This window comes from Pangasianodon hypophthalmus, chromosome 18, assembly GCF_027358585.1.
Source record: "Pangasianodon hypophthalmus isolate fPanHyp1 chromosome 18, fPanHyp1.pri, whole genome shotgun sequence".
Lineage (NCBI taxonomy): Eukaryota > Metazoa > Chordata > Actinopteri > Siluriformes > Pangasiidae > Pangasianodon > Pangasianodon hypophthalmus.
The window spans coordinates 17583629-17609480 of NC_069727.1; the positions used below are offsets into that span (position 1 = coordinate 17583629).

Here is a 25852-nt window from a genome sequence, read left to right on the forward strand (position 1 = left end):
AAAGCACAATGATATCACTAAAGTCCAAGCCAAGGAAAGAACGCTGCTTTTGGATTAAGTGTGGGCTTGTGTGCACCATGGCTCTCCTGAGGTGTACTGACGCCTTGTTGATTGTGTCCAGTGGCTTAAAGAGGATGTGGCGTCTAGAAGTTTCAGGTGTTTTACTGCCTTCTGAATCACTGGTCAGTTGTGTGCGTGGAGTGTCCAGCTCACTCTCCGCTTCACTTTCCCCAGACCCCTCTCCACTCATATCTGGTGCTCCTAACAAGATATTTGGCATATTAGTACATATTAGCTATGAGTAAAATCTAACAGACTGATGACAATACATGGACTGTTCAAGATTTCCAATATTCCACTGGAAATATACTGTATTTCAGAATTTTATATTAAATTAGTGAAACCAGGTCCAAACCTGTTTTTAGAAATGTAACACAGAAAACACTGCAATCTAACTCGTTTAACATGTGACACTAACATTCAGATTTTCAAGAAGAGCTTGATTAGGCAAATGTTTTACACTTTTATTATAAAACGATAAAATGTGATCCATGATACACAACTCCCTCTGAAATTCTCCCTCACCCTGACTGGTATCCTTGGCTTTGTGAATGGTGGCTTTGAGGATTGAAGGGCTCAACTCAGGAGGTTTGGTGTGTTGGGAAATATTATTCCATTTCACCAGTGTTCCAGTATGTGCCAAGGAGAAGAAGCGCAGAGAAAACTTGCTGTAACTGTAAGCAGAAAGAGAAAGAACTCAAAAAGGTGCTAACTGCAAGTAAGAGAAAAAAAATGTCTCCACGTCTCGTCTCCATGTCCATCATTTTAAATAAAACACAGTATACACAGTGTAACTTTGCTGAATAACTGTACGAAAACACAACACTTCCACATTCCTCTGCTCTGTTTATTTATTTATTTATTTATTTTTTATTTACATCATGCAATCTACTGACCTTCATTTTATATTCACTTACACTACAATCACTTTATTTATTCTTTCACTCCTTATTTATATTTTTATTTACTTAGTTATTTACTTAGTTATTGTCCTATGTGCATTGTAATCTATGTTCTCCATACATTGTCCATGCACATAGTGTCCCTAAAGTGTAATAATGTTTTAGTAGCCAAACCAAACTAAATATTCCTGCTAGTTTTGTAGGACTGATGCCAAACACTGTAAATTACCAAGCATGTTCACAGCACAGCTAATTTATTTTTGATGCCCCCAAAACCTCCATAAAAGACAAAGTTCCCAAAGCTGAAAATAAAATAAATGACAAAGCCATGAAAGAGCACCTCCTATGTTGGCTACCATAGACACACACTAACGCTTCCTTCTTTTGTACAGCCGTCTTAAGTTATGGATTTGATTTGAATTGCTTTCTTTCAAATCATTAATATGAAACTGTACTTCATAAAATTTTTCACTGAATTCATGTATGCAACTGAAATAAATAAGGCATTTAAACTTGACAGCATAATCTGTATATAAAATTGCAGTAACTCATATCAGTTATACAATTTGGAGTGAATCAACTGAGATTCACTTTACAGAGTCTCTGTGTATGTAACTTTCTTAACTCAATATCTACAAACTACAAACAACAAACAATAACTTAGCTACAAATGTAGATAAGTGCAAATGTAAAATTGTTTCCGGTGACAATATGGCATACCAGAGCTCGAGAGGTGTTACAACATGAAGTTTTAAGTTCTTGCTCAGCAGAACCAGGTGTGCTTGAGCCAGCGTCAGGTTGGCACGGCATCGCCAGGGCAACTCGTCTGAGCAGACCTGCCTCATCACCCTCCGCCGCTGGTGCCTTCTCACTGAACCCCCCTGTTTCATCATTGTCTCCACCGGCTTGACCTCTCTGCCACACCATACAATGCATCAGCGTACAGTACACATGACATCAAATGAAATGAACAGACTATAGGAATCCTATTAGAGCTTACTTCTCACAGTCTTCTGAGCTGGAAATCTTCTTCTGCAACTCATTCTTCTTTTTATAAACTCTGTTTACCTGGTAACAGACATAAACAGCAGGAACTTGAAGGGTTTTTGAAGTGTAAGGGGTTTCATGTGTAAGATGTGTATGTGTAAGTGTGTTTGTTCTCTTCATTTACTTTATTACAGTACTGTATGACAGATGATGTGAACGTCTTCTGATCTTTCCTTAATTTCCTGTAAGGCTTCTTTGGCAACATCAAACTTTCATCTCGGCTGGTAATAAAGCACACATTTTAGCCATTCATCCAGACAATCACACAGATATGTGCACACACATAAACACATACAGACCCACACACACAGACCTCTTAATCCAGCTGAAGATTTCTCGTCCCCACTGTATTAGCAGTTCCAACTGATCCTCTTGCAAAGCTTTCTGCAGCAGGAGTGCAGCAAACTCCATGAAGCAAGACATCTGTTTAAACTTCATCACTGTTGGGGAAAATACACATATATACGGTACATTACAGTAACTGTATCTGTGACAGAAAAATTGCTCGCTGCTGTATTATGGTGTCCAGCTTACCGGTTCTGAAGGCATTCCTGAGGGAGCTGGAACCAATGACCTTGTACAGAATTTTGCGGTTCTCTTCTCCACTGAGGTCCTGATCAAAACCATCTGCTGCTTAAAGAAAAGGAACTGACACTACAAAACTGATTTAAACACAGCTTGTTAAAAGTTAAAAGGCTACTTCACAAAGACTTCCTTTTTTTTTCCATAAGGTATTACTATATTTATTTTGCAAAATAATACAGAGCATTTCAAGTAAGGCATGCAGTTACAGAAAATAATCAATGACAGGGTGAAGTGATGCAGAGTTACTGTAACCACCCCAGTGTTAATTATTTTCCATTTTTTAATCCTTCAGATTTTAAAACATGTTCTTACCGGCCTGATTTGACTGAATGACAGAATGACCCTTCTCTCTGGGTTTTCTACCTTCTCTCTTCCTGACTGGTTTATCACAGTTTACAACTGTTCCTATTTTTTCATGCTGCTTCAAAGCACTACATGTCAAAGCCTTCAGCTCCTCACTAGGTTCACCCTCCTGTGCAGCCACTGACTTCTTCTTGTGTTTCTGTATCTGAGAAAAAAAAAACACATCCACTATAATTAACACTATTAATTATCACTATAAAGTTTTAAACCCTGTTTTCCTGTGCTTACAATGCTAGCAAATATTTACATTACATACATTATAAATATTATCTAAAAAAAAATCTTGATGAACATGTGTTCATGACCGAAATTAGGACTGGTGTATGTTTTTTTTTTTTTTTGTACCTGTTCAAGATTGGCATCAAAATGAACCAATGATACTCAAGGATGGGACTAGGGCAGGGGCGGGTCAGTGGTTAAGGTTCTAGGTTACTGATAAGAAGGTAGTTAGTTTGAATCCCAGCACTGCCAAGCTAACACTGTTGGGTCCTTGAGTAAGGCCCTTTACCCTCAGCTGCTCAAGGGGGGCCTATCTCTGCTCTGACCCTAACTTCCTAACAAGTTGGGATATGTGAATAAAAGATATACAGTACCTGACTTTGTATGTGACAATAAATTCTTTCTTTCTAGATGCCCCGTTCACTGCTAAATAGATAATAAAGCATAATGCATATAGGATGTTTCTGCCATCAAGAGCAACAAAGTGCTATTTAACTCCTTACCCTGCATAAACAATTAACTTTGTCTGGTTTCTAAAACCATACAAGCCCAATTAGTGATTGTGGTATCAATGAAGCACAAACAACCTGAAGTAACTGTATGAAATTTAATCGCCTTTCACTCATTCATTCAGTAACCGCTTTAATCCTGGCCAGGGTGGCGGTGGATCTGGAGACCATCCTGGGAGCACTGGGCATGAGGCAGGAAGGTTTATACAGTTTATAAAGAGCACTCACCTTGTCATGCTGCTGGAGACTCTCGCTCATCTCCAGTAGGAGCTGCTTGCCCTGTTCCATCACTGAAGATGCCATACAGTCCTCTTTCAAGGCTCGCAAGCCCTACACACATAAAAACACACAGAACTTTGTACTTTGTCTTAGCAATGCAGTTCCAGGTTACTATATTCCTGGATTTGGTAAACAATGTAACTGAGTAGAATGAGTGATTGTATATAATATAACATCCCGATGTCTTTGGGATTAGTTTGGCAGAAATTAGATAAAAAAATTGCATAAAATTCCTTTGATAAAACTTGTAATTTGAAAAGCAGGGCTATGTAGTTGTGACAGCAGGGCGTGGTCAAGCGTCAGCTGTGGATTGAGAGGAGACGGGTCAAACACGCGTGATGATTCTCACCTGTGTCTTATTACCACCAGCCTACATATTTGTGCCTCTTTGTGCTTTTAGGGACTCCCATAACCAGCGAGACAGAGAGAGCGTGATATAGCTGGCAGAGCTCATGAGACACACACACACACACACACACACTCATATGCACGCCCCAGAGCGTGAATTTGAACCTGACAGAGCAAAAGCTGTGAGTCTGGAAGTTTGAGGTTTTGATGACAGGCCAGAGGCCAGGATGTCGAGGTTTTTGAAAGTGTGCTGAAAAGAATGCACTGAATAAACGTGAGCCCGGAGCTCAGCTAAAATTCTGCCGGCCTCCTAAATCTAAAAGTTTTCCTCCACACCCTCACACCCTGGGGTTCTACAATGGTGTACATCACTCACCTGATATGCTGGTAATACCAAATGTTACCAGAACACTTATTACCTTGGCTACATAGTGTGTGATGCAGGCCACCATATGATACAGTGATTCAGTAGTAGCCACAGGCCTTTTCTGTTTGAGTGCAGCTGGAATCTCCTGCAGCACCATCAGACACTTCAACAGCACCTGGATGTAAACAAAGGATGGTTCATATGGATTAATAATTAAACAGTTAACATGTAAAGACTGTAAAAACATTAGGTTCAGTTGTTGTTGTTTTTTTGACATATTCATTTGACATATTTATCAGCAGCCACATGTGGCAACAGAATTATTCTAGTGAAAGAGCTATTAATATAGTTATAATGTGCTATGGAACAGATAGTGGAACAAACACAGGATATGTAAGAAATAAAACACAAAGGGGAGTGCTGTTATAGGAAAATATCCAATAACAGCACACCCCAAAGCATTTTATTCCTCTTTTTCTACAACAAATATTCACTATCATCACTTTTTTTTTTATCTCTCTTGAAGTTAATAAGACAAAGAAATGCAGCTTGTCATGTTACTGAGAAACCTCAAAGCCCTTTCCTGTGTTGGAAAACTTAAAATCAGCTTTATCTGTTGACTGTTACAAAGTGGTGACACTGGAGACTCCTTCCAAAAATGCTAAATAAACATCCCCTTACAGAAAACCTCAGCAACATTACTATAGAAACACTAACATTTTAAATGAGAATGTTATAGAAAATGAATCAATACCTTCTGACCAATCAGATTCATGCTTTCAACAGCACTGTGGTATAAACACCTTTATCTACCCACCTGAACCACAGGGTCTGATGGGATCTGATAGAAGATAAGAGGTGCCAGGAGGCCATAGCAGCTCACCACAGCCTGCAAGGCAGCACTGCTGTCATTGAGATGTAGAGACAGATCTATGGCCACAAGCATCCTCTCACACTCTACAAGTCTAGCCTCCTGTAACAAAGGTTTCGAGAACAGAGTTAGAGAGAATTTGCATTTGATTGGCCACAATATATTCACTTTTGGATTCTGCTAGACGAAAGGTCCATGGGCCAGTACTGCTCAAAATCACTCATGTGTAGACATTCAGCACACTTGAGATACAGGTTATGAGGCTCTAACCTGTCCCCAGATCAAAGGGCTTCCATCACTGAGGGAGTCACAGTACAGTGCTCTCTGCTGGATGTGGATGTCTGTCTGCATAAAGATTGAGGTGAGGAAAAGCTGCTGCAGAAGAGGAGATGAGAGCTGCAATGTCTCTGGGCACAATCTTCAGGAATAAATATAAAACAAATAAGACATGTAAGGTCTCTGAGGGTGTATTCGGAACAACATCAGACAGATAATCTCCATTTATATGGTTGTCTAACTTCGTCTGGGCGAGCCCCTCGGGAGCTTCCTCATCCACTGATTCCTGACAGGCTCCAGAGTCTGCGACGGGCGGGAGGGTAAAGTGGCTCCAAATCTCACTGCAGGCTTTCTTCGCTAGTGCATACTGGCCTGTTTGGTAGGCCACCTGGAGCAGAGAGATTGAAATATTACTGGTGTAAGCCTTATACCTTATACCTCAGGTCTGCATGCACGTACCTGAGCCAGATGTGCCCAGGCGGTCAACAGAGGAAGAGGGAGGGAAGCTAGCACCGGCCTGGTGGTATCTCCAATACTGCTTCCGATCAGATTGCCCTGAGTGTCGTAGGCTGCCACAGCAAAGATATACTTCTGGTTGGGCTCCAGGCCAGTTATGCAAAACAAGCGTTCTCCTCTAGAAGGAATCTAATTGGATCAACAGATTTACTACTTCACTCAGTAATATTTTGCACAGCAGAAAATCACAAGTACATTCTGACATGTACATAAATGACTCGAAAGACAGTTGCAGTGCAGTGTAATCCAAACAGCCTGGTACAAATACTACAGTCACTGCAAAAATATTAGTTTCATGTACACAGCGTCAGCATTTTGTTTATTTTAATTATTTGATTCTTTTATTTTTTACATTTAATTGGTTCAGTTTGTATGTTTTGAATGTACAATATTTTTCACAGAGGAGTATACAGCCTACCGTTTCACCAGTGCCAACCAGGTGGCAGTCTCCAATCCGCACTTTCAGGTTGACACCTTCGACTTCTCTACCATAAATACGGTACCAGCAAACCTGCACCAAACCAAAACAAATATTTTTAAAAATGTTTTGCCACCATTGACTCTACTACCCTAATTGTCAGAATAAAAGTAGTGTACATTTTTATTTTCCAAGGTACAAACATGTAAACACACTCTTATTTACGATAGTGGTCCTGTTGTACCAAACATCAAAATATATACTTGAAATGACTTCTGATTGTACACTACATTTACTTTCAAACAATACATGAAGAAGATATTAAGGCATATAGTTGAGAGTACTGTCCCAGTGAGGAGTGTTTGCACACTGAAACACTAAGAACCTGCTTCTTATCAGCAAAGGACTAGGAAACTGATCAGGGTGGAAGGCAAGATGGATGGAGCCAAATGTAGGGCAATCCTAAAAGGAAACATGTTCCAGTCTGCAAGATACTTGTAGCCAAGGCTGGGGTTCACCTTCCAAGGACAATAACTGCCAAAGCTACACTGAAGTGGTTCAAAACCAAGAACTCAAATGTGTTATAAAGGCCCAGTCAAAGCCCAGGCCTCAATCCAACCAAGAATCTGTGGCAAGCCTTGAAAATTGCTGTCCAACAATGGACTCTGTCCAATCTAACAGAGCTTGAGCAATATTGCCAAAAAGACATATTGGGTAAATCAAATGGTAAAAATCCTGAGTAAATCCATTTCAATCTCAGGTTGTAACACTACAAAATGTGGAAAAGTTCAAGGGGCGTGAATAGTTATGTAAGATACTGTACTTAAGTTAAAGCAGAAAACAAAGGAAACAAAAGGAAAACAATCAGAGAGTAGTGGCGTGGTGAGATCACCTGCTCCTCCAGCACGTATGGTGCTGGCGTGAAAGTTAGAGATCGGTTGCTACGTGCCAGCAGCACAGGAGGTGGAGGAGGTCTACACCCTTCTTCCACTCCTGATCCCATCTCTGCAGAAGCAGCAGCACTGACCAGCCGCTTCTCCTCAACACCTGCTTTCTCCAGTAAAGCCAAAGCTTCCTGAACATGGACAGTACAACAAGACAACTGTTACAACACTTTCTGCTTATAAAGGTTTTAAACAGTGATTTTCCACACTGACCTCAAGCAGCTTTTTGGTGCCTCTGTTAGTAGCATCTTTCTTGTAGGAAAGTAAGGCCTTCTGCACCAGAAACAAAACTTTGGAGATTTTATTCTTCTTAATCTTCTCTTGCAGTGCACATTCTGTTACAAATAAGCAAGGACATTGCAGCACTGCTCAGACTGTATTCTGTGTACACAAGATACCTCTAGGACTTTTGTTTTTTGAAAAGACAGTCGTTCTCAAAGATGTGAAAATGACAGGGAGTGAGAGCTAGATGAGTTTACCTGCTCTGGCTTTCTTTGAATGTACAGCAGTAGACTGTCCTTGTGCACTCTGCGTAAGTGGCCTCTTTCTCCCCTCAAGATTCTCATCATCTGAATTGGAGAAACACAGCTGTCAAGTGTTATTCAACACACAAACATCATTAATGTCTTTTTTTTCCACACAAAAGTCATGGGGGTGAGTGGGTGGTGGGGTGTCACACACCTGGGTAGGCGTCTAGGAGTTTGAGGGATACTCTGTGCTGGAAAGCCAGCAGTTCCATATGCATATCCATTGAGAGAGCTCTCATGCGTGAACTGCTAGTGGTCTCAATCTGTCCATCCCCAGAAGATCTCAAATGTTCTCCACTAACCTTCTGAATAAAAATCACAACACCTCTTTTTTTACCAAAGATATGCAGTTTTAATGCTTAGTATCCACACTCTACAAAACATGTCTTTTTCATAATTAAGTTCTTTTTGGGGATTTCATTGAAAGTGTACAGATTGCTCTTAACTGCAGTTCAAAATTGCCACAGGTATTGGAAGATCAGAGTTGAACATGTAACAGACGAGTTATTGCATCATAAAATACAAAAGCCTATCACATTCAAATATGTAAATTTTGGGTGTTAATAAGTTTGGGGTGTTTTAAACTGCATCTTCATACAGTCTTGATGATTAGGGTGATGAAGTGGAGGTGTTTCTGTTGGTTTCTTGTTGACTAATGATTTTGTGTGTGTGTGTTTGTGTGTGTGAACAATTTATTATTTCTATAGAAAAATGTTACCTTCAGAACAAACTGGCTACTTTAATACTGCATTACCAGGTACATGTGACCGTTATTCATTCCCTTCTCATTCCCATGTGAACTCTAGACTAATTGGAGATGCTAAGTTCAGTGGACTGAGTGGTAAAGTACTACCTGTAGGTACACAGTGTCAGAGATGGCAGAGGCATCACGAGGGAGACATACAGTCCTGCCTCTTGACACACACTCCAGGCCTTTCTCCAGCACAGTCCACACCATCTCAAGATGCTCAGCTTGTGAGTTCTGGAAGCATGTACAGATACTAATTGTTATTAAGTCATGCTAAATCTAATTATAAAATATCAGACCATTCAATTAGCACTTTCACATGCATTTAATAAGACACAAACGTGGCTTGAATGAGCGTACCACAGTAGGCGTGGCTGTAGGTTTCTCTACAGGCGTGGACTGCAGACTGCTGCCTTCATTTGAGTCTACACGGACAAAAGCAACATAATGTAATTACACATAGTTTATTAAACTCATATGCAACTGATTTGGTCTAGCAAGTTAGAATGTTATAGTATCATACTAATCCTAAAAAGTGGGTCTCTGGAGGAATAGTGGTTAGGCCTTGGCGCTCTCACCACCGCGGCTCGGGTTCGATTCCTGGCCAGGGAACCGACCCCAGCCACTGGGGTTGCACAAAACCGTGCACTCCCAGTGCCGGTCCCAAGCCCAGATAAAATTGGGGAGGGTTACATCAGGACGGACATCAGGCATAAAAACTGTGCCAAATCAAATATGTGGAACAATGATCCTCTGTGGCGACCCCTATGGGGATCAGGTGAAAGAACAACAACAACAACAACATACTAATCCTAAAAAGTGTCAATTAAGTCAGCAAAATAGTGTGTAAACGCATACCTTTTGTTGGGATGGTCAGTGGAGGCGAGTCTGCACTGCCCTCCAGCACTGAGGCCAGTCTAAGAGTCATCTCAGCCACTGCCACCGGGTCTATATCAGCCAGCTGACACATAAAGGCCACCTCACACAGAAGGAACAGAGTCTGGACCCACTGCACAATAGAGCCACAATGAACTGCATTCATTAATAACACTAGTGATGTGTCGCTTGCAAATGAGTTGTCTCTTTGAGTTTAGGTGAATATTGGCAGCACACTTAATTTCTGAAGAGGTGCTTTTTATATGGAGATAAAACAAATAGATCTCTTGCTGAAAATCTTTCAGCTTTTTGTATTCACAATTATCTAATGACATATATATATATGACTATATAAAGTGCAGCTGTGATTTACAGACAGTGACTTATCAATGCCTGAGTTGCTTGGCTCTCATCTCTGTGTGACTGCTTGTTAGAATAATATATGCAGTGTAATGTATGAGAGAGGATAAATCAGGACAAATGGACAGGAATCTTCTTCGTATCCTTCGAAGTTAAGTGCAGACACAGGAGGTGCAATAATATCAATTTTGTGATGCTTACTGTATATGTTAATTCACATATGTAGCGCTTTACTGTTTTCACATTTATTTAGGTAGATTTTATAACAAATGAAATGTAAAGTATAGTGTTAATCAGAAGTTAAAGTAAGATTTCACTGAACAATTTAAGTGAGCTATTTGGGAGTCAAAAGAGCTGGCTCTTATTGTTAAGCTGAGCCTAGTGCTTTGATTCCATTTCCATTTTAACATTTACAGTAACGCATTTCCACATATGCAGTATTCAATGTGTTTAAATTGAACGCTGGTGCGTTAAACCCCTTAGTCCTGTTTGCTTAAGGAGCACCAAAATGACCATTCTTAGATTGTAAGAACTACTCTCGAGTCACTTCCATGTGAACCATACTTCAAACTTATGATTCAATTATTATTCAATTCAATTATTGATCAACTGCACCAGCATACAATGTATAATGTATTCTGGATATCTGGACCAAAGAACACAAAAAAATCTGGATAAAGTTCACAAAACACTAATACTTATTTCTGTGAATTCTAGTTGTACTTTGTTTCTGTACATTTCCCATCAACATATTTCTGAACAATGAATGAAAAGTTCAGGATGTTTCCAGTCCTGCCTTGAAGTTCTTTTCTGGTCCACTTAAATCTGTACAATTTAAAAACAATTAAGACTAAAAAGATCCAATTTCACTCTAATTCTGACTAGGCAACAAGACTAAAAGTGAGAAAGTGTATTTAAAAGATATTGTCATTACGTCAAAATAGCAGATCAATCTGGTATATATCTACCTTTTCTGGAAAAGCCATTTTGGCCATGTAGCATACTGGGTCATAGTGTCTGGCCTGAGCTCTCTGAAACACAGGCTTACATTTCGCCCAGAGGAACAGTACAATATCCAGCACCAGGTCCTCATCCGGTCTGATATCCTGAACACAGATAGATATAGTATACACAAGCCCAGTCAGCAGTCTTTCACCACTGGAATTACAAGTTACACAAAATGGCAGAGATGTGTGTGTCAGAGAGCTGACCTGGGCTGCCTCACACACGCACACATGCAGAGTCTGGACCAGATTTAGGAGCTCTTCTGTCATGCTAATTAGCCCTGAAGATTGGTCTTTATCTGTGGGTGAAAAATACAGAAAGCGGTTTGGGTTGAAAAAAAGGTAGTACAGCAGAATGTAGAAAAAAATCCACAGTATAATATGAAAAGATTGGTGCAAAGTTATTTAAACTTGCTAACTTAGTCTTACAGTGTACAAACATTTCCATGAACTCCCTTATGATCACAGTAGAGTTTTAGTTTATGTATGTAAAACATAAGGATAAAAACTCAACAGGTTGTGCCGGTGTACAAAAATAATCAACAACCAGGTGATGCAGCCTGACATGAAGCGGATGATTACTTTCCTACAACAGCATGTCCCGTTTTGTTTTATTCTTCTCATACCACAACAATTTGCCAATGTGAACAATTTATAGCTCTTAAAGAACAACAAGTAATACTTTTTATCAGATTATAGTTACAGTTAATGTTTTGGAACTCCTGGGAAACAAGATAGTTCCTGTTATCACTTATAGAGTGGATATAAAAAGTCTACACATACCTGTTAAAATGGCAGGTTTTTGTGATGTAAAAAAATGAAACCAAGAGTGCAAAACCTTCAGGTGTCTGCTAGTAAGCTGAAGATGAAAAGGAATTTCACCTTTCAGCACGTCAGTGGCCCAAAGCACACATCCAAATCAACAAAGGAATGGCTTAACCAAAAGAAGATCAGTGTTTTTGAATGTCCTAGCCAGAGTCCAGACCTGAATACAACTAAAAATCTGTGCAAACTAACAAACTAACACGAGCTGTGCACAGGAGATTCCCTTACAATTTGATGCATCTAGAATGTTTTTGCAAGAATGTGAATGCAAGATGTGCCACGTTTAGCCAAAAAGACTGAGTGGTGTAATAAAATCAAAAGGTGCTTCAACAATGTATTAGCTTAGGGGTGTGCACACTTATGCAACTAGGTTATAAGTTTTTTATTTTTCCTATTTTTCCCTAAAATGTTTCTGATTGTTTTTCACTACATTGCAATTTCACACTTAGGGTGGAAAAAGTTCTGACCTGATTTATCTTGGTTTCATTTATTTTTTTTTTTACATTACAAAAACCTGCCATTTTAACAGGGGTGTGTAGACTTTTTATATAGCAAACGGTTTGTGGACACTTGACCATAACACCCTTATGTGAAGGAAGAAAGGAAGGCACACATATGGGTGTGCTGGTCAGGTGTCCACAAACCTTTGGCCATATAGTGTAGAAGCTATAGTATAAACAGTCACTCCCTCAGCAAGCTCTCTTTTTTCTCTCTCTATAAGTTAATAAGACAAAAAAAATGCAGCTTGTCATGTTAGCAAGAAACCATCCTGAAGACTCTGTCAGAAAACCTTAAAAGGTGCTGACAATGGAGACTAATACCATAAATCATTGTCTCCTCACAGAAAAATTCAACACTTCAATAGCTGTTGATACCAGTTTGAACCTCAGCCATGAGGTCTTTGGTCCCCAGAGACCGAACCCTTTGAGTGGACATGAGACGCTCCATGGCTTCCAGCAGAGTAAGCTCCAACTCAGCCTTCCGGAAGAGACGACCTTCCAGGCTCTACCAAAAACTGAGTATTAATACACTGCTAAATTCAAAGCAATTAATTTTGAAACATTTCTTTATCATTTCACCAGCAGACTTACAGACACTACTGTCACAAGATTGTCTGAAAGACTGCAAAACACGTCCCACTGCTCATATCTAAACAGCAGCTTCACAAACTTCACTGCAGCATCCACTGAAATCTGATTCTCCCCTGTAATAAAAGTCATAGTAACAATGAGCTAAGCATCGGATCCAGTTAAAACACAGAACATCTAAAAAATGAAGACGTTTAAGATTCACCAGCTACTGCCATCTCCATGAGGGTGCAAGTCGGAGTGAGGGCATTCAGAGACAAAGGCAGGCTGTCATTGCGGACTCGATCGGAGGAGCCGCCATTTCCTAAACCACAAAAGAAAGAAAGTTAACACCACAAGCTAAATCAAACAGTGGTTCATTTATATCCAGGGTGGATCGGACAGGAAGGATACCGGATAGTATGCTGACGCCAGCTGACATGAGCTCGAATGCCACCTCCTGTATATCGGGGTCATCCGGTGTGCCAGTCTGCAGGGGTCTGCGGGAACTGTCCCACAGAGCCTCCAACACCGCCAGGAACTGAGCAGCATTTCCCTCAAACAGCTCCATCAGGATGCGCTCAGTTGTTGTACGTGGCCATGGATTCTGGAGTGAAACAAGAATCATTAAGATAGAAAAGAACAGGAAGTAAGTAAAAAAATCTGCTGTCAGCAGTTTGTGGTTTATCTGTAAATATAAAGCGTAGTATACTTAGTATCTTATACATACTTAGTATCTATAAATTTGTAGTATATATAAAGTCCTCGCTGTACATACTAGAGGGTGTAACCATGGCAGAAAAAGGACACTCACATTCTGGCCATCCCTGAGACTGGCCTTCTGTTTCAACCTGAAAAATCCTTTAGGTTTCCTCCGAGATTCATACACTGAGCGTTTAAACACCATGACTGCAACCTGCACACCAACACAGCAGCATTGCAAAAGCATGGACAAACACACACTTACCATAACATAGCAATAATCAATAATCAGAAAGAATCCAATTTTATATCTTAAGCGTATAGTCAGGGATATTGGTTGACTGAATTCAAACAAATATAGTTCCTCCTATCAGTGTTCCCTAAAAACATGAAATAAGAAGTAATAAATATTGGTTTAAGATGGGGACCTTACAGAACTGACAAGCAAATAGCTTTTAAAAAAAAAAAAATAAAGGTCTCTTTGCCTTGACTGGTTGGATGTTGAGGTTTTTTTTCTTCCATTTACAGAAACATCACTGAGACCAGATTAGTGACAGCTTCCAAAAGTGACAACTCTTACAAAAATCTTGTTATTAACAGAAATACTTTTTAAAGATGAGTTTCTTCCATACTTTGATGGTGGCGTCTTTAAAGGCTCGCGTTGTATCCGGCGATGATGGGAACCCACTCAACTTCTCCAGCTTCCCTAGTTCATCTATTTTACCAAGAGCTCGTCTAGCAAACACCTGGCCAAGAAACGACACAACGTAGTGATTAAGAGAAAATTCTACACTAAGCCTATATCTAGCAGATGTAATGGTTTCACATGCAGATGTCTTGTATCTCTTACTCATTACTTGGGTGATTCCATGATTGGGATCATTTAGCTCTAGCAACTTTTAATCTCTCTTTCTTTAAACCATTTTTCAACAGTGAATCTAAGAAAGCATGCATTTACAAAATATAATAACCCCTCTCAGGCCACATTTCCTCATTTTTTTTACCAGATTTCTTTACTGATTGTGGCTGCATTTTGCTCGTAAATTAGTAACAGGGTTGAGTATTTTTAGCATAGAATTACCAAATACACAAAAAGTGGTTAACTAGCACCCTTGCAAACAGAATAACAACATTAAGTACATTCTAATTATTTACTTAAACTTTATTTTTAATTAATATTTTTACTTTCAATAGATGATTAGTGCAACAGGATTGTACTTTTCTTCTTCTTCCTACTGTTATCAAATTTGAATGCTGTAGTTGAACATGTGACTTGTGGAAAATTTCATATATTTCATAGGATTGAAAGAGTTTAGTTAACAAGGTTGAATTAATGTTTAATTAAAATGTATATTTTTCATAACCTATATTGCATGACCCATTGATGGTGTTTCAACATGATATGTTAAACGGATTCACACATTAATGCAAAATATAAGAGTACTTAAATTATCATATCTCAAGGTAAAGTGTGATTATAGTGGGCTGGAACAGGCAAAAAGGGCTGCTGATGAGTTTTTATTAATGATTTTAAGGTATTTATCTGAAAAGGTACACATTTTATTGTGAAGGACACTTCTCTCATGTTTAAAATGTATTAAAATGTATGCTTTATATACTAACATACTGTATTTGTGCATGTATTACCAGTAGGACACGAATGGCAACCTAATCGAGGATTCACCCATTTAATTTAAGGCATATGTTTTATTAACTGCTACAACATATTTATTATCTACAGTAAAACTACAGTGAATAGGAAAGCTTTGTAGGTATGAAAGGGAGGAATGTAAGTTATTTAAAAACTTTAAGAGGGGAACCATAGCACCATGCCCTTCCATCAGCTTTATAACATAATCAGGACAGGATCCTCACTATTTCAGCCTTTACAGAGAGAGGAGTTTTGATCCTCGAAGTGGGAAACTGACCTCTGCCTGCACAGCAGCCTGGCCATCATAGTAACATTCACAAACACTGCAGTAGAGTGTGGCTCTCCAGGGCAGGAAACTGGGAATGAGCAGTGGGATGGATGTCTCCAGACACACACATGCCCATAGTAAATACTCCAGAGCCTGAGAGGAAGAAACACAGTGGATTGTTTAAAACGGTTTAGATTCTGCAGGACATGTGCTGTGAGTGAAAGCATGCACGGTTAGTTACCTGTGCAGAGTGACTCACGGACATCAAGAACCTACATATGCTATAGATGTACAAAGAACCTGTGGAGAGAACTGCAAACTTACAGCCACATTATGGAAATATTTTACATCGATTTATCTGAGAAGAGCTGCTGCATTACGTACCATTGTACAACATCCAGCACAGGCTCTCATGGGGCAGGATGGCCTGCATCGTGATGCGCAAAAACGCGAGAACGCTAAGAAGTTTCTGCATCCCGATGCAATCTGGCTGCTTGCACCTCTCGCGTTCCAAGTAGAAAGCACACAAGCATTCGCCATACAGAGCACGGAGCTAACAAACACACAGACAACCAGTTAACCAAATCTCTTCGGTCTAGTAGAATCTACTGACCAGCTTTTGCAAACGCTTGGCTAGTTCAAATATGCCTAACCGTAAGCTTTGCTCCTGCAGTATGAAAGCCATGTGGGAAGAAGGCCTGCTTGAGTTGCTCCACATTTCTGATGTTCTCCAAGCTAGCAGGGGAGAACCGCTGTAGGTAGCGTGTGTATCCCTGCCACAGTGCCAATCTGTAAAACTACACACAGCAATTACAACACACGGAGTGACCTTTATATTCCACATCTACTTAATAAAGAACGCACATCATCGCTTATATACTTACAACATACGCTCAGTGGTCACTTTATTAGGTATACTTACAATACAGGTGCACTAGGCATGTATACAATATCTATATTAATATAATTGGCCATTTTACTAGGCACATCTACATTATAGATATAGTCATTTGCATAGTGAATCAGTCCCTTCTACCTTGTTTATGAATGGAAAGGCACCATGGGAGAACCACTAACCAGAGATTGTTTTCCTGAAGGACCATTCTCAGCAGAGCACCAACACGGTAGACATGGTGAAATTGCATGAGACGTAGCAGGATTTTTAAACACTGTACATTAATGGTGCAACTTGTAATGCAAATCAAAATGTATCAAAATGTGCATTAAGCATTCTCTATCCTTCAAATCGGACCTTGTGTTACTGTCTGTGTGGAGTTTCTGCGCATGTTCTCCCCGCGTCTGTGTCTGTGTTTCCTCACACTTCCCAAAAACAAGTGGACTTCTGACTCTAAATTGCCCCTAGGTGTGAACGAGTGTGTAAATGTGTGTGCATGGTGCACTGTGATGGACTGGCTCAATTCAATTCAACTTCATTTCTATAGCGGGTTTAACAACGGACATTGTCACAAAGCAGCTTTACAGAAATAAATACGTTCAGGATATATATTAACGTTCCCTCCAGGATGTATATTCTTTCCTCATGCCTAGTGACTATTCTTTTAAAAATCCAGTAACGCTGCTAAGTTGATCGTCTCGTATCAGCACCAGAAACATTACTGTTAGTGTGGCTGCTGTGTTAAGAATGAGAATGGTCCACCATCTTCTCGTATCTGCTCAGTGGTGGTCCTTTAGTGGTCACTTCCCACTGATGGACATCAGTGCATCGATTACAGTCAGTAACTTTACCTACAAAGTGACCAATGAGGTGTTAACCTGCGAAAGTCCTGAAGTGAAGCCATAATATAGGTGTACCTAATAAGATAGCAACGGATACGCAGATTCTCTGCACATATTGCAGTCTGATATGTGGTGTAAAATTAAAGAAAAACAAATAATGGGGGAAAAAAGGATATAAAAGATCTTACTTTATTCTCGAAAAGAAAATCTGCAATGTCCAGCAGATGCTCTTCATAATAAGGTCCAGGGAGACGAGGTTCATATTTCCTCCAGATGTCAAACAGTTTCAAAGACCTGTCAGAAACAAGCTTAATCACAGAAATGAACTTTACATTTACACAAAGGCATGACATTAGGCTTAAACCAATGTAAATCAGGATGACGTAAACACGTCTATACTTTATATATAAGCTACAGACGCCACGTTAAATGACGTAAACACGTCTATACTTTATATATAAGCTACAGACGCCACGTTAAATGACTTAAACATGTCTATACTTTATATATAAGCTACAGATGCCACGTTAAATGGCGTAAACACGTCTATACTTTATATATAAGCTACAGATGCCACGTTAAATGGCGTAAACACGTCTATAATTTATATATAAGCTACAGACGCTACGTTAAATGACGTAAACACGTCTATAATTTATATATAAGCTACAGACACGAGGTTAAATGGCGTAAACACGTCTATAATTTATATATAAGCTACAGACGCTACGTTAAATGACGTAAACACGTCTATACTTTATATATAAGCTACAGATGCCACGTTAAATGACGTAAACACGTCTATAATTTATATATAAGCTACAGACGCGAGGTTAAATGACGTAAACACGTCTATACTTTATATATAAGCTACAGATGCCACGTTAAATGACGTAAACACGTCTATAATTTATATATAAGCTACAGACGCGAGGTTAAATGGCGTAAACACGTCTATACTTATATATAAGCTACAGACGCTACGTTAAATGACGTAAACACGTCTATACTTTATATATAAGCTACAGATGCCACGTTAAATGGCGTAAACACGTCTATAATTTATATATAAGCTACAGACGCTACGTTAAATGACGTAAACACGTCTATACTTTATATATAAGCTACAGATGCCACGTTAAATGACATAAACACGTCTATAATTTATATATAAGCTACAGACGCGAGGTTAAATGACGTAAACACGTCTATAATTTATATATAAGCTACAGATGCCACGTTAAATGGCGTAAACACGTCTATAATTTATATATAAGCTACAGACGCCACGTTAAATGACGTAAACACGTCTATAATTTATATATAAGCTACAGACGCCACGTTAAATGACGTAAACACGTCTATAATTTATATATAAGCTACAGACGCCACGTTAAATGACGTAAACACGTCTACAATTTATATATAAGCTACAGACGCTACGTTAAATGACGTAAACACGTCTACAATTTATATATAAGCTACAGATGCCACGTTAAATGACGTAAACACGTCTACAATTTATATATAAGCTACAGACGCCACGTTAAATGACGTAAACACGTCTATACTTTATATATAAGCTACAGACGCCACGTTAAATGACGTAAACACGTCTATACTTTATATATACAGACGCTACATTAAGTTAAACTCCATGTTTTTACCCTCTTGAATAAGAAAAGTGGTCGAAAGTTAGAGAATCACGAATTCTTCTCATATACGATTTAAACTCTTTTAAATCCTTCTCAAATGCGGCAATAACAGGGTTAGATTGATCTAAAGCTCCATAATATGAAGCAGGTAAAGGCTCCATTTTATATCCGCGTTACCATAGAGGCGAACTGCACAGCAAAAGTTTATCATTGTTGCTATAGAGACGAGCGGGCGCGGTACTGCCGCAAAGCACAAGGCAGAGGGGCAGACAGACACGTCAACCGCGCCGCCATCTTAGAGGGGTCACCTCCCAAATTGAGAGAGACTTTAGTTGACTTAGAAGGATAGCAAACGTTCTCCAAAAAATTTACTATAGGAAAAAAAAAAAAAAAAACACTGAATCACAACATTTTCACAGGTTAATGCTCTGTGTTTTTGCAGGGTTATATCTGTTGGCTAAGTGACCCTTAAACCACTACGGCTAATCTTGGTTTTACTATATTATGCTACAGCTAATCTTGGTTTTACTATATTACGCTATGGCTAATCTTGGTTTTACTATATTACGCTATGGCTAATCTTGGTTTTGCTATATTACGCTACGGCTAATCTTGGTTTTACTATATTACGCTATGGCTAATCTTGGTTTTACTGTGGTACTTTGTGGTAAACATGATACATCCATGGTTTTAATATTGCACTTTATGGTATGCGTATGTATATACTGAATATATAGAAGAATTTTCTTGACCAGAGTATGATGTAATTCATCAGGTCCAATCAAAAGTTAAAATAATCAAATCAATATCAAATATTTTAATGCATCAAAGGCCTAAGAATGACTCTGAAGTGCATTTTAATCATGAAGAGAGTGTGACCTTATGTTAAATCAGTGTTTAAGCATAGTTCTAATCAATTAGAAAATAATTTTATAGAGAATATTTGTGTATTTTATATATAATTTTATATTGGATCAAGAAAACTAAGACGATCTGATGTGGCCTAGCTTGTGGAAATCACTAAACACACAGTTCTCATTCATAAACTGTATCTTTTCAGTCCAGGCCTGCTCTGTCACTTCTCATGGGAAAGTGCTCTTTGTCTACCAGAGTAGCTGAAGTTTGTATCTTTTTTTCACCAGTTTGACGTTTGTGATTTCTTACAGTGCATTGTTAAGGTTGTGACGAATGTTAACATTTTTTAAAAAATAAACTGACTGAGCTCAAGCCACAGTTAAAACGAAGATAGAGAGACAATGAAATAACTGTGACGAGAAGTCAGGGGCGTGAATAAAAGAAAAAAATGAGAAAACTCCACCTAATGAGATCATTGATTTAGAATTGTATGAAAGTATAAGCTACGACTATGTAAATCAGATGATTTGCGCAAACATCTTGGCTTTGTTGTTCTTTTTTCAGTAAAGTCTGATTTTTTGCATCTGAAACCCTTTGGAAAGTTATTTTTCTTATATTTTGGACTGAGAAGATTTTCGACGACATATATTGTGTATTTATCCATGATACTGCCATAAAACTGCTAATTTTACTATGGTACTTTATGATTGGTACATTTCTGGAACATTTATGTAAGGAATAAATCACGATGGGGTGTGATGGTATAGGAAAATACTAAATGACACAGTTGTATAATATGGCCTGCCATGAAGGAGAGTTACTGTTACCACAAATTATACTTCATACTTTGAACTGTTTATAGTTACATTTAAAGTTAAGGAATATCTGTAATACGAGTTAGTTCCTGTTATGAGTTAGTTTATAGTAGCTATAAACAGTCCCTCAGCAGCCTCTCTTTTATCATCTTTCAACGTTAATAAGAAAAAAACGCACCTTGTCATGTTCAGTAAATCAGGAACTGCTCTGATCTGTCCTGAAGACTCTCCCATGACGGAAACCTTATTGACTGTTACAAAGCACTGACACTGGAGACTCCTTTATTTAACATAAATGTCTCCTTACAGAAAGCTTCATCATATGAATGAAATCCATCTATTATTAAGACAAGATGAAGAGATGAATGTGAGATGGAAGGTTTAGTGTTTTGAGATGAATGTGAGATGGAAGGTTTAGTGTTTTGAGATGAATGTGAGATGGAAGGGTTAGTGTTTGAGATGAAGAGATGAATGTGAGATGGAAGGGTTAGTGTTTGAGATGAAGAGATGAATGTGTGATGGAAGGTTTAGTGTTTTGAGATGAATGTGAGATGGAAGGTTTAGTGTTTAAGATGAAGAGATGAATATGAGATGGAAGGTTTAGTGTTTGAGATGAATGTGAGATGGAAGGGTTAGTGTTTGAGATGAAGAGATGAATATGAGATGGAAGGTTTAGTGTTTTGAGATGAATGTGAGATGGAAGGGTTAGTGTTTGAGATGAAGAGATGAATGTGTGATGGAAGGTTTAGTGTTTTGAGATGAATGTGAGATGGAAGGTTTAGTGTTTAAGATGAATGTGAGATGGAAGGGTTAGTGTTTGAGATGAAGAGATGAATGTGAGATGGAAGGTTTAGTGTTTTGAGATGAATGTGAGATGGAAAGGTTAGTGTTTTGAGATGAATGTGAGATGGAAGGGTTAGTGTTTTGAGATGAATGTGACATGGAAAGGTTAGTGTTTTGAGATGAATGTGAGATGGAAGGGTTAGTGTTTGAGATGAAGAGATGAATGTGAGATGGAAGGTTTAGTGTTTTGAGATGAATGTGAGATGGAAGGGTTTAGTGTTTGAGATGAAGAGATGAATGTGAGATGGAAGGTTTAGTGTTTTGAGATGAATGTGAGATGGAAAGGTTTAGTGTTTGAGATGAATGTGAGATGGAAGGGTTAGTGTTTTGAGATGAATGTGAGATGGAAGGGTTAGTGTTTTGAGATGAATGTAAGATGGAAGGGTTAGTGTTTGAGATGAATGTGAGATGGAAGGGTTAGTGTTTTGAGATGAATGTGAGATGGAAGGGTTAGTGTTTTGAGATGAATGTGAGATGGAAGGGTTAGTGTTTTGAGATGAATGTGAGATGGAAGGGTTAGTGTTTTGAGATGAATGTAAGATGGAAGGGTTAGTGTTTTGAGATGAATGTAAGATGGAAGGGTTAGTGTTTGAGATGAATGTGTGATGGAAGGGTTAGTGTTTGAGATGAAGAGATGAATGTGAAATGGAGAGTTAATGTCTGCTTTGCTGAATAGAAACTGTCCAAACAGCAGCACTTTGCCTTTATTGCAAGGACAGATAAGCATGAGTCAGACATGCGCTGTGTTTGTTTATGTATGTCAGGAGAAAAGTTCACAGTGAGGACATGGACAGTGTCCTCTAGTGGAAGCAGTTCAAAATGACTGCACCTCCCTCCAGGAAGGAAAACTACTAAAGGCGTGGCTTTATCATTGCTGAGACACACACCTGTAACCGAAAACCATTAAAGGACGCTGCTGTAAGTGACTCTACAAATATTAATATTTTGAGTGAAACATGTTAAAATAAATATAATTGTTTATCTTCCATTTTATAATGGATATTTGTGTTACAGGGCGGCGTCCATTTTAATCTACAGTTGAGGTAAGTGTTTATGTTTTTTTCTGCCTTTGTAACCTGTCCTTTGTCAGACAAGACAAACATGGCTGCTGTCACACTATAAGCTGTTGATCCATTTAAAACATCCTACTACATCAAATTAGTGTGTTTAAAATGAAGCTGGAATAAAATTAGTGTGATTAATATGAAGCTGGATTACAAATATAGAGTCTTGAATACGGTTTGAAGATGATCATTTTGAAAATGATCTTTGTTTTGTGTTTATAGCAGGTTGTGTGTGTAGGTAAACAATTAAACCAGCTACAAAAACAATTCCAGTTGTAAATTACAGTGCGCAGGGGACAAGACATATTTTGACAATTTTCACGTTACTGTATTAGGTGGCAAAAACATGTATTATACAAATGTGTTTATTTCGTTTGCTCAGCTCTGAGCAGTTTGGCTGATTTGAATGTACATTTGCATTAACCTTTTATCTAGGAACACAGATGAACAAAGGGGTTGCGTATACAGCATTCCTCAATGCATTTACACTCACCGAACACTTTATTAGGAACACTATACTAATACTGGGTAGGGCTTCGCTTTGCTCCTGAAACAACAACAATTCTTCGTGGCATGGGGTCCACAAGATGTTGGAAACATTCCTTTGAGATTCTGGTCCATGTTGAGACGATCGCATCAGGCAATTCCTGCAGATTTTGCAGGTGCACTTTCATGCTGCGAGTCTCCCGTTCTACCAAATCCCAAAGGTGTTGGGCTCATTGTCATGTTCATGAAACCAGTTTGAGACGACTTTTGCTTTGTGACATGGTACATTATCATGCTGGAAGTAGCCATTAGAAGATGGTAAATTGTGGCTATGAAGGGATGCACATGGTCAACAACAATACTCAGATATGCCGTGGCATTCAGGCGATGATTGATTGGTATTAACGTCCCAAAGCGTGCCAAGAAAACATTCCCCACACCACTACACCACCTCCACCAGCCCGGACTATTGACACAAGGCAGGTTGGGTCCATGGATTCATGCTGGTGGTGTCAAATTCTGAGCCTACCATCTGTGTGCCTCACAGTCTGTGAGCAGAAATCGATTCATCAGACCAGGATACATTTTTCCAGTCTTTTTTGGTGAACGTGTGCCCAGTGTAGCCGCAGCTGTTTGTTCTTGGCTTACAGGAGCGGAACCTGAGTTATCCGAGTTACTGTAGCCTTTCTGTCAGCTCGAACCAGTCTGGCCATTCTCAGTTGACCTCTCTCATCAAGGCGTTTCCATCCACAGATCTGCTGCTCAATGGATGTTTTTTCCTTATTTCACTGTTCTGAGTAAACTCTAGAGACTGTTGTGTGTGAAAATCCCAGGAGATCAGCAGTTATAGAAATACTCAAACCATTCCGTCTGGCACCAACAATCATGCCACAGTCAGAATCACTGAGATCATACTTTTCCCCCATGATGACGGTTGATGTGAACATTACCCGAAGCTTCTGGCCCATATTTGCATGATATTATGTACTGCACTGCCGCCACACGATTGACTGATTAGATAATTACATGAATGTGTAAGTGTACAAGTGTTCCTAATAAAGTCATCAGTGAGTGTATATTGCCTAGAACTGTAATTTAACAGTATTTTATTGTTATTTATGTAGAATTTATATGTATTTTTTATTGGTCCCACTTCCTCATCATTCAGTTCACTCATGTAGACAGTTACTATCCTACTATTTATAAATAGTGTAGTTCTGATTTGTTATGGCACACAGCATGAAAAGTTATTTATTGGAAAAGGGAAAGTAATAATAATAATAAGAATAGTTAATAAGGTGTTGAATGGGAACCTACAGTGGATGAGCTCATCTTTTCACTCTCCACTAGCAACACAATGGAACACACCCAGTATGCTGACGAGTCATGTGACCCTGTGTTTACATGGCAGGACGAGTTCGTTGAAAGCCATAAAAAAAAAAAAAAAAAAAAAAGTCAACCACAAAGGGCAGAGTAAAACCCAACAAGGCTCTTAATCAAATAACCACTTAAGGCAGGTTAAAAAGAAAACAAGGGAAAAGTTACTGAACTGATACACAGACGTAGGACACATGGCTGATGTTTAAATACAAATAAAATATAAAATTCTCTCAGTTCAGATTACAAAATGGTGGAACAAGCACTAGAAGCGAGCGGTGCCATTTCCCCTCAGGCTGGACCTGGCGAGGTGGAAAACCACGTTCTCTCCGATATCAACATGAGGTAGGAATAAAAAAGAAAAAAAAAAAAATCATCTTTTCAAATCCATGTATAAGTTTTTACAGGTATACCAACATTCTAATATTGTGCTTTATGTAATTCAACAGATGCTCCATCTTACTGAGCACATTATTATGTAGATCGAAATTAATCCTTACAATGATAAAAAATGTTTGTTCTAGGAGAGCTACTCAGCTCATTGGCCGTCAGCTGGCTCAGATCGGTGATGAACTGAACAGCAGGTGGAGGGAGAAGCTCCCACAGCCACGACACCTAGAGTGGCAGGTTTATCCAAACGTACTCATCTGGAGAGCCATCAACAGGTAAGTGATATCTTTTAGACTTACATTACCTAGTGAGGAAAGAGAAACATAAAGCAATCTATCTGTAGTTCAGCTACTGAGAAGCAAAATGAGACTGTAGAAACAAAGTGTTAAATCTGTAATTCAGGAGGATCATTGGCAGCCTTCAGTGGTCTAAGTTCATGCCGATGGCAAGAGCATCCAGGCTGGTTCCAGAACTGCACACACAAGCTTGCCAAGCAACGATGAAATGGATCAACTGGGTAAGAGAGAATTTGTCCTGAATTATTTACAGGATAATAATAGGATAATGCAGAATATATAATATAAAGCCAATGTACTGCACTTGAATATAAAATATGACCTCTTAGGAAAAGGGTTCCATCTAGACCATGGATAAGATACCTAAGAATGAATAGAAGACTCCACTCTGATTGCCTCAGCTTTTTGCTGCTTCTTGAATCCTGGATTTTTATTTTCTCTTCACACAGGTAAAGCCACACTTTCCTCATTGGTCCTGCAAGACAACATGTTTCCTAGCTTCTGCTGCCCTGCTGGTAGCTGCGACTGTCTTTACTGCAACCAAGATTTAAACCAACACTCAGAAAAGGGCCAAGAGCGGGTCTTTGGCGGGTCTTCGAGTG

General features: G+C 39.0%; 2 protein-coding genes across 4 annotated transcripts in view; one reads left to right on the forward strand and one right to left on the reverse strand.

Annotated features, from left to right (window-relative positions):
• The window catches only part of cfap54 (cilia and flagella associated protein 54), a 43076-nt gene extending 23755 nt beyond the window's left edge, over window positions 1–19321 (reverse strand). Inside the window, exons 1-36 of one of the 2 annotated variants that reach the window (XM_053241816.1) lie at window positions 19137–19321; window positions 17658–17763; window positions 16386–16529; window positions 16117–16285; window positions 15974–16032; window positions 15742–15885; window positions 14446–14559; window positions 13926–14027; window positions 13526–13718; window positions 13338–13436; window positions 13136–13248; window positions 12920–13049; window positions 11427–11518; window positions 11184–11321; window positions 9838–9988; window positions 9340–9404; window positions 9085–9213; window positions 8386–8536; window positions 8184–8273; window positions 7918–8039; window positions 7653–7835; window positions 6761–6853; window positions 6286–6471; window positions 6069–6214; window positions 5821–5968; window positions 5497–5652; window positions 4732–4854; window positions 3914–4015; window positions 2907–3102; window positions 2544–2639; window positions 2323–2449; window positions 2134–2230; window positions 1963–2030; window positions 1683–1877; window positions 586–734; window positions 77–261 (exon numbers count right to left, since the gene is read on the reverse strand). In XM_053241816.1, coding sequence (XP_053097791.1) covers window positions 77–261; window positions 586–734; window positions 1683–1877; window positions 1963–2030; window positions 2134–2230; window positions 2323–2449; window positions 2544–2639; window positions 2907–3102; window positions 3914–4015; window positions 4732–4854; window positions 5497–5652; window positions 5821–5968; window positions 6069–6214; window positions 6286–6471; window positions 6761–6853; window positions 7653–7835; window positions 7918–8039; window positions 8184–8273; window positions 8386–8536; window positions 9085–9213; window positions 9340–9404; window positions 9838–9988; window positions 11184–11321; window positions 11427–11518; window positions 12920–13049; window positions 13136–13248; window positions 13338–13436; window positions 13526–13718; window positions 13926–14027; window positions 14446–14559; window positions 15742–15885; window positions 15974–16032; window positions 16117–16285; window positions 16386–16529; window positions 17658–17763; window positions 19137–19285 — 4710 coding nt within the window. In that variant the 5' untranslated portion in view covers window positions 19286–19321. Of the gene's footprint in view, window positions 1–76; window positions 262–585; window positions 735–1682; window positions 1878–1962; window positions 2031–2133; window positions 2231–2322; window positions 2450–2543; window positions 2643–2906; window positions 3103–3913; window positions 4016–4731; window positions 4855–5496; window positions 5653–5820; window positions 5969–6068; window positions 6215–6285; window positions 6472–6760; window positions 6854–7652; window positions 7836–7917; window positions 8040–8183; window positions 8274–8385; window positions 8537–9084; window positions 9214–9339; window positions 9405–9837; window positions 9989–11183; window positions 11322–11426; window positions 11519–12919; window positions 13050–13135; window positions 13249–13337; window positions 13437–13525; window positions 13719–13925; window positions 14028–14445; window positions 14560–15741; window positions 15886–15973; window positions 16033–16116; window positions 16286–16385; window positions 16530–17657; window positions 17764–19136 lie in introns of both variants that reach the window. The other variant, XM_034313224.2, reaches the window with a different exon arrangement.
• A 3121-nt stretch (window positions 19322–22442) lies between these two features.
• bik (BCL2 interacting killer) lies at window positions 22443–25840 on the forward strand. 2 transcript variants are annotated; one of them, XM_034313372.2, is made up of 6 exons: window positions 22443–22555; window positions 22652–22680; window positions 24802–24909; window positions 25089–25229; window positions 25357–25471; window positions 25700–25840. In XM_034313372.2, exons 3-6 carry the CDS (start codon window positions 24815–24817, stop codon window positions 25799–25801), a joined length of 453 nt encoding a protein of 150 aa, XP_034169263.1. In that variant the 5' UTR covers window positions 22443–22555; window positions 22652–22680; window positions 24802–24814; the 3' UTR covers window positions 25802–25840. The 2 variants fall into 2 exon arrangements, with proteins under 2 accessions (XP_034169263.1, XP_053097875.1); XM_053241900.1 differs by having other exon boundaries at window positions 22502–22555; window positions 24807–24909.
• The last annotated feature ends 12 nt before the right edge of the window (window positions 25841–25852 follow it).

Bases quoted from the DNA above. Each gene is read 5' to 3' on its own strand.
- bik (XM_034313372.2), top strand. From the start codon at position 24,815: ATGGTGGAACAAGCACTAGAAGCGAGCGGTGCCATTTCCCCTCAGGCT. The intron at 24,910-25,088 runs GTAGGAATAAAA...TGTTTGTTCTAG, and splicing joins CTCTCCGATATCAACATGAG to GAGAGCTACTCAGCTCATTG. The intron at 25,230-25,356 runs GTAAGTGATATC...TCTGTAATTCAG, and splicing joins ATCTGGAGAGCCATCAACAG to GAGGATCATTGGCAGCCTTC.